At 38.1% G+C, this 13,093-nt stretch overlaps 1 protein-coding gene across 3 annotated transcripts in view; it reads right to left on the bottom strand.

Moving 5' to 3' along the window:
- SVEP1 (sushi, von Willebrand factor type A, EGF and pentraxin domain containing 1) overlaps positions 1 to 13,093 on the bottom strand; it is a 306,365-nt gene that overhangs the window by 75,508 nt on the left and 217,764 nt on the right. For all 3 annotated transcript variants that reach the window (XM_075595245.1, XM_075595238.1, XM_075595229.1), the window contains exons 29-33: positions 11,204 to 11,327; positions 6,562 to 6,732; positions 4,981 to 5,154; positions 4,169 to 4,288; positions 3,124 to 3,300 (exon numbers count right to left, since the gene is read on the bottom strand). In XM_075595245.1, coding sequence (XP_075451360.1) covers positions 3,124 to 3,300; positions 4,169 to 4,288; positions 4,981 to 5,154; positions 6,562 to 6,732; positions 11,204 to 11,327 — 766 coding nt within the window. The remainder of the gene's footprint in view (positions 1 to 3,123; positions 3,301 to 4,168; positions 4,289 to 4,980; positions 5,155 to 6,561; positions 6,733 to 11,203; positions 11,328 to 13,093) is intronic.

The following is a 13,093-nucleotide window of genomic DNA, read 5'->3' as shown; positions in this document are numbered from 1 at the left end:
TAGGGGCCATTTAATTTAATTTTTTCTTGTATTCTTTATGACAACGAGGATGTGGATCTGGAGTATGCCGATGAGGACACCCTTCATGATGGGAGGAGAAAGTAGAAAGTTTTATTTACTTTATTTATGCTGGCTGGCTAAAGTTTTATTTAATAATGGGCAAATGAGCTTTTATCCATATCTGGAAAACAAAATTATTAGTAATAGTCAGCATGGATTTATGAAGGATAGATCATGCCAAACTAACCTTATTTGTTTCTTTGAGGAGGTAAGTAGGAATTTAGACCAGGGTAATGCAGTTGATGTGGTCTACTTAGATTTTGCAAAGGCATTTGATACGGTTTCACACAAGATGTTGGTGTACAAAATAAAGAAAATTGGACTCAGTAAAAATATATGCACCTGGATTGAAAACTGGTTAAAGGACAGACAACAGAAAGTTGTCATAAATGGAACTTTTTCAGGTTGGGCTAAAGTCGTGAGTGGAGTACCTCAGGGATCGGTGCTGGGACCCCTGCTTTTTAACTTGTTTATTAATGACCCTGAGGTTGGCATCGAGAGCAAAGTTTCCATCTTTGCTGATGATAGTAAATTGTGTAAGGTAGTAGAATCAGAGCAGGATGTAATTTCTCTTCAGAAGGACTTGGAGAGACTGGAAACGTGGGCAGGTAAATGGCAGATGAGGTTTAATACAGATAAATGTAAGGTTATGCATTTGGGATGCAAGAATAAAAAGGCGAATTACAAATTAAATGGGGATAAATTGGGGGAATCCTTGAAGGAGAAGGATTTAGGAGTGCTTGTAGACAGCAGGCTTAGCAATAGTGCCCAAAGTCATGCAGTAGCTGCAAAGGCAAACAAGATCTTATCTTGCATCAAACAGGCAATGGATAGAAGGGAATTAAACATAATTCTGCCCCTTTACAAAGCATTAGTAAGACTACACCTTGAATATGGAGTAAAATTTTGGGCACCAATCCTAAGAAAAGACATTATGGAACTAGAGAGAGTGCAGAGATGAGCCACCAAATTAATAAAGGGGATGGACACTAACTTATGAGGAGAGACTAGCTAAATTAGATTTATTTACATTAGAAAAGAGGCGTCAAAGAGGGGATATGATAACTATATACAAAACAAGGAGCTTTCAAAATAACTATTCATCCCAAGGGCAGTACTAAGGACTCGGGGCCATCCCTTAAGTTTGGAGGAAAGGAGATTTCCCCAGCAACAAAGGAAAGGGTTCTTTACAGTAAGGGCAGTTAAAATGTGGAATTCATTACCCATGTAGACTGTGATGGCAGATACAATAGATTTGTTCAAAAAAAGGACATATTTTTAGATAGGAAAGGTATACAGGGATATACAAAATAAGTATACATGGAAAGGATGTTGATCCAGGGATTAATCCGATTGCCAATTCTTGGAGTCAGGAAGGAATTTATTTTTTCCCTTATGAGATATCATTGGATGATATGACTCTTGGGTTTTTTGTTTGCCTTCCTCTGGATCAACAAGTAAGTATAGATATATGATAAAGTATCTGTTGTCTAATTTAGCATAGGTTGAACTTGATGGACGTACGTCTTTTTTCAACCTCATCTACTATGTAACTATGTATGGATAATAGTTATGTTGCCCATTACTGTACTGTATGTGTTGGGGGCGAGGGGAGAGAGGGTGTATTAATTTAAATGTTAGCAAAAACATATGTTGCCACAAGATTGGTACCGCAGGCCAGCGGACAATCGCAGGGACCACCTGAGTGCCCCCAGTCACTCGCGGGTTCAACCTGAGGATGCCGTGGACACCCACAGAGACCACCCGAGGGCCCACAGACACCAGCAGGGACCACCTGAGAACCCCCAGACAACCGCGGACCACCCGAGGGGCCCCAGACACCCATGGGGACCATCTGAGGCCCCCTGGACAACCGCAGTCTCTGGTATCAATCATGTGGTGTAGAGGTGGTGGGTATTTAATGTTTATTGTGGGTAACAGGGGTGGGTGAAGGGGGTATTTGGCCCTTGTGGGAAGCGGGAGGGGTTATCCCCTTCATTGCCTTAGCGGTTAGCCACTAAGGTAATGAAGTGTCCTGTAAATGCATTTTTATTGCATGGGATTCATGCCGGGGGTCTCCGGTACTGATATTAATGGATATGTATGTATGTACAGTATGTATGTCTTTATTTGTATAGCGCCATTAATGTACATAGCGCTTCATAGCCGTAATAGTTACAATCATATAAATAATAAGATATAAATAACACATAATAAGATATAAATAACACAAAGGGAAGAAGTTCTTCAGACTTATAAGTAACATTTAGGAAAAGGAGTCCCTGCTCCGAAGAGCTTACAATCTAATTGCTATCAAATTGGATATCAGCTCTGGAGACTCCTGGCAACATTCCAATGCAGAAAAAAGGCTTTTTTTTTCTATGTCCCGTCTCGGCGCTTCTCACCACCTTCACTTTTCCTGGCGTGAGGATTTTGTGAGAAACTTTCCATTCTAGAGCCACGGTAGGCCTCGATAACCTAAGAGCAGCTACTAGAATTGCGCGAGTTTCAGAACCTGCCGATAAGTGGCTTATCGCCGCTCACTCTGCGATTTTTGTTGTTGTTGAAGGCTCTAAATTTTGGTGATTCAGTCTTTTATCGCCCACATATCGATGCTTACTGAATAGCAGTAAGTGCTCGATAAGTGGTTTATGAACATTTATAGCATAGGCCCCTTAGTGTTTTAGCAAACCTTCCCTTCCATTCTTTGGAATGGGAGCAAAGAGTGCTAAAGCTTGGCACCTTTTTGTGGATCTGGGACCATAGTTGGAGAAGGAATGAAGGACGTGGGTAAATAAAAGTGGGAGCGAGAAAAGAACAGGCACAAAATAAGGATATTAAAATTTTGATTTAGACGAAAGAAGAGAAATGAAAAAACAGAAAGTAAATGTCATAAATGAACGCAAAGGTGTCTTTTACACTTATTAACAATATGTAAATAATACATGGACAGAATTATTGATAGAACAATTGTACCAAATGTACAGTACGGTACTTGAAAGGAAGCATATCACCTCTCCTCAGAATATCAGTAAGCACATCCCCCTTAATAGTATTCTGTACCTTGGCAGTGCGGTATTGGGTCACTCCAGTTACCCGATTCCAGACATGTCACCTTCATTCTGCCAATCAAATTATATCCCTCATCACATGAAAAAGTTCTTTCACTTCCAACACCAAAATGGTTACCCGAATAGTTGCCATTTTCTAGTTCACCAGGATCTTTACACTTTACAGGTTCTACAATGAAAATTCAGGAATTAAAATAAGTTTTATTTGACAAAAGGGATTTGAAGTTTAATACTGTGGTCACATCTATTAGTTTGTAATATGTGCCATACACATACTGTACAGTATACAGGGTGCCTGCTATGATGCAAAGTAGGCATGGCTGTCAATACCCAACAACTTAAATGAGTGAGTGGGTAATATCAATGGAAACATGGCGTTTCTAAAATGAAACAAAGAATGTAAGTATGACGGACCACTGCTGTATAAATTAGAAGACACTTCCACTTCCTTGACAGGCCTGACCATGAAGGGGAAAGAGTAACAAATTGACTGTGTAACTGTTTCCAAGAAATTAAACAAACTGGTTAAGTCAAGTCACAGAATAGGAATAGAGTGGAACACAGAGTATTTGGCTAATAGTGGCTTTGCTTCAGTGTTTTGCGCCCATCCTATGATATGTTAGTAAAGAACTAAATAGGAATTTGCTTTATTTACATAGAATTAAAAAATATATATGTAACCACTAATATAAACCATAGGCAGAATGATGTGTCAAAATAAAGCTGATGCAATGTTTCTCTTTCCTTAGCAAACCTACAACAACCGACATCATTTTATACAGTTCTGTTCTTAAAGTTATTGAATTTCAATTTAGGGTTCTTAGCTGATTGGGTGGTACTTTGTTAACTCTGAATAAAAATAGTGCTCAATGTAACCAATCGGAACTTGTTCATTATTTAGTGTAACCAATCTGGCGTATCCTTACATTTTCAGTTTATATCATCATGTTCTTATATCTGAGTCCAATTCCATTCTGAATAGGAGCAAAAACTTGAAAAATACTTTCCATACACAAAATATATATAGATATATTTACCTGAGCATTTTTTCCCATTACCATTGTAGGGAAGAATACAAGTACATATGTAGGATCCATTAGTATTTTGGCAGGAAGCATGTTCATCACAATCTGATCCAACGGCACATTCATCAACATCTAAAAACAACAATAAAACAAAAGTGAATCACACTAATATGAATTACTAATTCATTGTCTCTTTTCTTGTATGTTAACTTAATAATGCTTCAGAAATAGGGATGGCCGAAATTTTGGCCGAAATTTTGGCCGGAATTTTAACCCATCACAGATTTTCCAGTTTCTCTTTTTTTCTATTACTTAAAACTCATCCGAAAAAATTTGAATCCGAACCTTTAAACAGACTCTGAATCCGCCAAATGGAATTCTAATCAATAAACAGAAATATTATGTCAGGAGGACTATATACATATCAATATAAAGACGTTGAGTGGATTTGGATTTAAGTTGAATCCGTTGACAGATTCTTTAAAATCCTTGCGGCTGAGACCCAACAACGGATTTTGAATAATCGGGGTGGCCTTAAGAGGAAGAAATCCAATGGTGGAATTAATTCCAGAGAACGGATAAGGTTAGTAAAGCTCGGAAAAATCCCCGGAACGGATTCAGTTATGTCCGCACGTGTCTATTTAGGACACAGATAACATGTATTTGAGTGTAGGAATACAATCTGGGTATTTTTTTTTTTTTTAAACAGAAACTAACTGAAAGGTCTTTTATTGCAACATTTTATCACCAATAATAGTTTTTAAGGCAGGAGGTAAAATATAAGTTATATATCATAATAAAGAATACTACACAGCAGACCATACCTAGACACAATGGTGATATTCCATTCCAGCTTCCATTGTCTGTACAAAACATCCTTGAGTCTCCCAACAAATAGTAACCTATATTACACTGATATGTTACTGTGCTGCCAGCAAACAGGTCCTCTGCATTATAAAAACCATTTTCCAGACGGGGTGGTATTCCGCAACGGATCCCTATATTAAGATTTGATTTGAAAAGAAGGAAGCAAGACCGACACACATGTTTATAAAGTAACTTAAAATAATGAAGCATCAAATATTCATTCCCAATCAAGGGAAAACTTGGGTTGTTTATCGGGTGTTCTGCAGTCCTTTCATTCTATCATCACACACTGTTTACACAGGATACGAATATCCATTCACAGCAGCAGACTCTACATAGAGACGTGTCGGCATCCAGAAAAAGCTGTACGGCAGGGGACTACGGGCATTGTATATCTGCAGATATGCAAGACAGCGGCAAAAAACCCTCCAGACCTTGTGATATAAAGCTAAACATAAACTGGATTCAGATAACTATTTTCAATGCTCTCTTTAATTGTTTCTCAAAGCGAGTGCCGGTCAATTTGTGTTTTCATTGCCTAAAATTTGATGTTATAGAAATGTTGGGACATTAGGCACCGAAAATGTAATATGCAAGGCTCCCCACAGTGGATATCGTTTGATATTTTTGATAACTAATGAAGACATGCTTTCAATTCAATCTCAATGCACTTTTGCTCCAATTTTGCACTCAATGGAGGTTTTTCATTATCACACAGAAATTATTCTGGATTTAATTGGGGCGTTGCCATGTTGACAATCTGACAGTTTAATGCATAATCCCTATTATGGTCAATTTAGCAAAGAATAGATAAATGTGCTTTAATGTTCATAATTTTTTTCCTTCATTTGTACAGTAGCTTGTAGCTGCATCAAAGCTTATTCTAATATCCACAAAGGCTTACACATACTGGAGATGTGTCTATGGTTTTTATATGACTAAAACCCGAAATATCAGGGATAGAAATTAAAAATTTGTTTCATTCCATTAAACGAGTGCATTTCAGTGCATTTCTTAATTTCCCCCTTACTCTTCCTACAGACCCTCCCAATTAGAGATGTGCAAACATTTCACACGACTTTGCGAATATGGTGAAAATTACCCCTTTGTGTGAAATTCAAACTTTTACAAAAGTTAATAAGGATTTCGCAAAGAAAATTCTAAAAGTAAATTTTCAATCAAACTTCTAAGTTCGCTAGATGAAATACAGTATGGAGAGGGAATCTTATTTTACTAGAGTGTGTTGAAGACACATACTGTAACTTAATTTTGTAAGATAATGGATGGCATTAATCACAGTTTTGCACCAATAAAAAATCAACACCAAATGTACAAGATAAAAAGCATAAGAATATATTCTTGGTTAAAAATGGGGCAGTACGTTCCTGGTATAAAATGGTGCATAGCCTTAATAAATAAATCCCCAAAGTTTTACAAAAAAATGAAAAATAATATGCTGAAGTTGCATAACCATTTTTGGATGCTGAAAGTGAATAACATGACCGTTTGTTATAAATATGTATATTTAATGCACTAACTTTCACATCGTGGAAGAGGTTGATCCCACTGCCCAAGATTAAGACAGTATTGTTCAGAGTTGCCCACAATCTGATAGCCTGGGTCACAGAACAGATTAATATTTGAACCTGGCTTGAGATCACTAATGGAAGTGTGCAAATGAGGCGAAGATCCCTCTAAGGCAGGACAATCTGTGAGGTAGACAAACATTAATATTATCATTAACGTGATGTCAATAGCTCCAGTGAAATATTTGTAATTGCATTAATAGGGAGAGATTCATTAATCTACTATAACACACACACACATATATATATATATTGCAGCATGCATAGCCAGAATAGCTTGCCTGTGTGCACCTGACGCTAAATTGGATAGTCAAAAAGTAGAAAAAATTCAGGCACTTGAAAAAAAAATGTCAAACAGCAATTTATTTAATAAATATTTTGTCTTATACGGATTTCTTGAGAAAGACTTATGTACTGTATAAGCTGAAACTTTGATGTATGCTGTGTGTATGCGTGTATATATATATTTTTTTATATATACTGTATATATATATATATATATATATATATATATATATATATATATATATATATATATCACAATAAAAAAGTATCCATAAAGCAAGCACACGGGTATACCGAAAATAGACATGTATATTCAAATTTATTGATAAAAACAAGGGGAGAAATGTTAAAAAGGGAGGGGGTCTCCAAACTGACAATTCTAATAACCATGGAAGCAAAAGAAAAATGGTGGAAGAGTGTCACTAATGGCTAAAGTGGTAAGCAAACATCATAGACTGTGTCATAATGTGAGATACATATATGATATTGAAGGTGGAATAAACAGTTGACAACCAAAATTAGATACAGGTTGTACCCAGAAAATGCCACATAATTACTTGGCCAGAAGCACACAATACACACAGTAACACAGTGCTGCAGAAACTGTGTCCTGGAAATTAGGCTCAGAGTAAAAGTGCCAGATGTATAAGTCCTGAGACATATAGAGCATGTAGCATCATAGTATGGAATTCGTGATACATCACCAAAGTCTGATGGCACAGAACAAATTGCAAGTGAATCCTTAATGGTAAAAAGTCAGGGGTCCTCCTCCAAACACTCCCACTCCAACGCGTTTTGACAAACGGTCTTCTTCTGGGAGCAGCACATGATGCTACATGCTCTATATGTCTCAGGACTTATCCACCTGGCACTTTTACTCTGAGCCTAATATTGCTTTATTTGAATGAGGTTTATTATATCCCTTTTTTTCAATTTTCCAGGACACAGTTTCTGCAGCACTGTGTTACTGTGTGTATTGTGTGCTTCTGGCCGAGTAATTATGTGGCATTTTCTGGGTACAACCTTTATCTAATTTTGGTTGTCAACAATTTTGGTTGTCCACCTTCAATATCAAATATGTATCTCACATTATGACACAGTCTATGATGTTTGCTTACCACTTTAGCCATTAGTGACACTCTTCCACCATTTTTTTTTGCTTCCATGGTTATTAGAATTGTCAGTTTGGAGACGCCCTCCCTTTTTAAAATTTCTCCCCTTGTTTTTATCAATTATCAATAAATTTGAATATACTGTACATGTCTATTTTCGGTATACCCGTGTGCTTGCTTTATGGATACTTTTTTGTTCTATTATCCTTATCCTTTGAGCAATACTGTCTATTGATATTACATCATATACCTATGACAGTTTTTGGGTAATCTTTAAACTAGGCGTGCATGCGGTATACTTTGTGTTTTATATATAATACCTAAAAACTGTCATAGGTATTGATTATATATAAAACACAAAGTATACCGCATGCACGCCTAGTTTAAAGATTACCCAAAAACTGTCATAGGTATATGATGTAATATCAATAGACAGTATTGCTCAAAGGATAAGGATAATAGAACAAAAAAGTATCCATAAAGCAAGCACACGGGTATACCGAAAATAGACATGTACAGTATATTCAAATTTATTGATAATTGATAAAAACAAGGGGAGAAATTTTAAAAAGGGAGGGCGTCTCCAAACTTTTATATATTACCAAATAAAAAGGTATAACATAATACTGAAGAACTCATTTATTCTGCACTATCGCAACTTTACTAACACAGCTATTTCCGTGATATATATAAAATATATATATATTAAAAAAAAAATATATATATATATATATATATACATTTTAAGTTATGGTGGGTGAAAAAAGCGACAGAAAACCTCCACCGTTAGCATATAGCCTTTTTCACCCACCATAACTTAAAATGTATGGTAAACCTAACCAGCCTAGAAATATTTCAAAGCAAGTATAGACCAACCTCACACTGATGATACCCATCAAGGTTAAAACATGTCTGTGAGTGGTCTGTACTTGCTTTGCTAGTCCCATGCTGTGTTTAAAAGCTGTGTGAACGGCGATTCATCAGTTTAAATGGGCTCCATGTCACTGGATATTCCAGGCAAAAGGTGACACATTGTGTGCTCATTTGCATGTCATTTCCCAGAATCCTTGCTGTAGTGGGAGCACTGTATGCGAGGTGATAATGGTTGAAAGGCAAGGTTGCAGACCTGTCTAAGACATGTGAAAGTGCTCACAAGTGATATTCTTTATTGACAATATATCATTCCATAAATGATTTCAAAATCAAAATCCTCAATGGAATATTCAAACGCACCCAAGAACGGAAAACATTTGAGCTCAGAATGATAAGACTCTGCCACCAAAACAAGACTTAATGCAGACATGGGGTTTCTCACACACTATCATAATTTGTTGTAATGGTCCCCCCTGCCATTGTGCCATTCTATACCTCCCCCCCCACACCCCCAGCATCCTCTTCCCCCTCTGTGCTGCTGTGGATATACAGCCCCTCCATCCCCAATTCTCACTTTCCTTATCTCTTTTTTAACACCCGTCCAGTGCCTCCCCCACCCCACCTCATATACATCTCTCTGTTCTACATTCTTCCTTTTTTTTTTCTTTCCCAATACCTGTCTAAGCCGTAGAAACCTTTGTATATCAGTATTGCTGACCTGAGGAAGAGAGGAAAACTCTCGAAAGCTTGTCCTATGACATAAATTGTTAGGCCAAATAAAAAAGGTATCACCTAATACTGAATATATATATATATATATATATATATATATATATATATATATATATATACATATTATATTTACACAGCGTGTTTATGTAAAGATGCATGTATTGCATTTGTTAAAATGCAACACACATTATTTCTCCGGTTGCTATGTTGCAGCGGGACTAATGTGTTATCCCACCCATTCAGATGCAGCAACTGATACAATGAAGTATGTTATACAATATCTGCATAAGATTGGGACATCTATAGTGTTTGTTCATGCTACGTGCATGAGGTGTGTGCATCTGGTCTGTGTAAATATCTATTTGGTGTGCATGTTTATTGTGCATTTTTATGTGTATGGTGTGTGTATCGTGTGTGTGGGCTGCCTGGTTCTTGGGCCGGTTGGTTGGGCTTGCACTTCAGGCTAAAATGTTCCAGCCAGCCCCTGACTACGATTCCTATGTAAACTGCAATTCAAGTTAATTACAGTTAACGTGGGATCGTGGTGCGATAGGATAACCCCTATTCTAGGTAAGTGAATACCAGCAATAATTCTATAACACAAAGTAATCTAGTACTATTCAAGTTGGTATGCAATAATCAGTAAAGTATATAAATAATCCAATGTGCTGCATCCAAACTGCTACAGGCATTTAATTATCACAAGAAATTCAGGGTACGGTTATTCAAATATACATAGCCATTATTCCAGCACCTTTTTGAAACATTACAAAAAAAGTTTATATCCACAAATCTACATCCATCTATATCTCTATTAGTGATTAACCGGGTCCAAAAAAATGACAGGGTGACGGGTGCACAGGCAAAAAAATAAAAAATTACCCAGCCAGGTAGGTTTGCAGTAACTGCAGCTGGCGGCAGAGGGTAAGGAGGAGGACGGCAACATCATGCAGTGGTCAGAAGCCAGAGGGTGAGGGGGACAATGGCGACATCCTGGTGGTGGTGGGAGCAGAGGAACATGTGAGTAGAGCAGGAGCAGCGCTAGATGGCAGCTGGGGAGGAGCACACCTCAGTGGTCTGCTCCCGCTACCGGTGTCTGGCACTGCTACAGTGCAGCTCCTCCCCGGCTGTCCTCTAGTGCCACTCCTTCTCCGCTCACATGTTCCTCTGCTCTCACCCACACCAGCTGCAGGATGACGCTGTCGTCCTCCTCACCCTCCGTTGCCGGCTGCTGACCTATGTAGGATGTCGCCATCGTCCTCCTCACCCTCCACCGCCGGCTGAAGGTAAGTCTCTTCTGCTGCTCTTCTCCTTATGTTCTCCAAGAGAAGGGCCAAGGGAGCAGACAAGGACCGAAATATACTGCACTGGGTTCCAGTGCCCTGAGACGGTTCTGGATATTTTCTGGATAGTTTAAATATGGCCAGGTACCAGGTAGTATCCGGATACCCAGTATATCACGAATCCCTATATCTACAGTATATCTATCTGTACATGTTTTTCTTTTTTTCAGTGATACATTGCTTAGCGTAATTGATTATATTTTAGTTCATTATATATTTAAGCAAACACAATTACAAAGATATTCTTACTTGAGCAGAATTTGCTTTGATGATCTATCTTCACTCTTCCAACCACACCAGGTAAGAAGTCAGCCCAAGCTACCACATTTCCCTTGTTAAGTTCATCTGGGCACGAAGTAGCTAAAGACTTCACCTGAAAAAATATACTTTTATTATATTTGCATTTAACTTTTATATAATTTTATTCTTATCTTTATATGGTCGCAGTATAAATCAACTGTTCCTTTGTACTTGTAACTTGAGAATATCTTACACTCTGTCTATCCACTAACATAAAAAGACCCCGGTGATCTTCCAGTTGTAGTTGCTTGACATTTTTTCCCAAATGTTGTTCTCCCACTGGAATTCATGAAGCTCTGATAAGTTATCAAAGCTTGATCCAGCTTTAACTGTCATTGACTTTAATGACAGTAAACGCCAATCGGGCTCTGATACGTCTTATCAGAGCTTTGTGAATCTCCTATTTGTTTTGATCATCATGTGCACATTGTTATACTGTAGTGCCGACGAGTATTCTAAAACAGATCTGGGGCAATCACCAACAAGACCCAGATACATGCTGGGTACATGCTGCAACATTTCAGTGACATTTCTGCAGACAGACTAATGGCCCATCGGATTAACAGCGGGACTGCCAGTGACCCCTGCTGTGTCAATCCAATGGGCCATTAGTCTCTGCAGAAATGTCACTGAAATGTTGCAGCATGTACCCAGCATGTACCTGGATCTTGTTGGTGATAGCCCCAGGTTTTCCAAGGCAAGTTTAAGGCAAGTTTTAGAATACTCATCGGCGCACCTGTACTTCTCAAGCATCATGATGGTTATTTATTTGTATACCTAAAACCATAATAAGTTACAGTATTCACCTGTTTGTAAAAATGTGCAAACTTTTTGTCCAAGTTTGTAAACCATGCGTAAAGTCGACAAGCGTTAAAATACAAGATCATTGCAATTTTGCTTGATTGCAATTAATTTTGCTTAATACAAAGACAACAAACAGGGAGTACACACAGCATGTGTTTGTGCATTTGGTAGTGTTATAGAGAGTGTTAAAGGGGCAATCCCTCCTAGGATGAAAGTGAACTAACCCCAGTACCATGTTTAAGGTATCTCAGTTTGGTAATTGATACATCCTTTACCCAAATCTGACACCTATAAATATTTGTCATTTATTTTTATTAGATTTGGGAGGGGTTTGATTTCCTCTGGCTACTCCCCCGTAATTCCCTCTATATTCAGCATGTGAACAGCCAGGGGACTCCATCCCCACCTTCTCTTATCTTTATTGGTTCTCTGATATGGACAGGGTGGGATATGGATAAAGAAAACACTTAATTGACAAACACTTCCCCATTCAGAAGCTCCTAAGAAATTCAACTAGCCAACTATGTGGTGTTGCCCCTTGAACAGACACACAAAAACACATACTGTAGTAGATGGTGATCCTACATAAAGTAATAGTGGAAGGCTGCATGGTGGTGGTGGTCATTGTTGCCATGGTCGTGGTGGCAGCAGGAAAATATTATTAATGAGCGAGACACTAAAGAAAAGACCAGAAACTGTTACTACAAAAACAGCAGTAGTTGTACTATAGCCACTGCAACCTTCTAGTATGAAAAGAAAGAAAACTGAAAGTGAGGTTTTACTAATACGAACTTCATCGTCCTCAGGTTAGGAAAAAGAGACCACCAGGGGGGAACAGGTTATCCAGGAAAAAATTGCATGTTGCTGGCATCACTTAAAGGGGTTTACAGAGATTGTAGCTATCTATGCCAGACTACGCACACTTGTCCTGCGGCTATTACCCCCATCACTCACCCCCTCTGCCCCAATAAACCTGGAAGTCTGTCTTAATCTCTTCATTGAAACAGAAAGAGAACAGCGCAAAAAAACCATTGT

This window comes from Ascaphus truei, chromosome 1 (genome assembly GCF_040206685.1).
Source record: "Ascaphus truei isolate aAscTru1 chromosome 1, aAscTru1.hap1, whole genome shotgun sequence".
Lineage (NCBI taxonomy): Eukaryota > Metazoa > Chordata > Amphibia > Anura > Ascaphidae > Ascaphus > Ascaphus truei.
The sequence above is the reverse complement of the archived record's forward strand: the minus strand, read 5'-3'. Positions and strand labels throughout refer to the sequence as shown.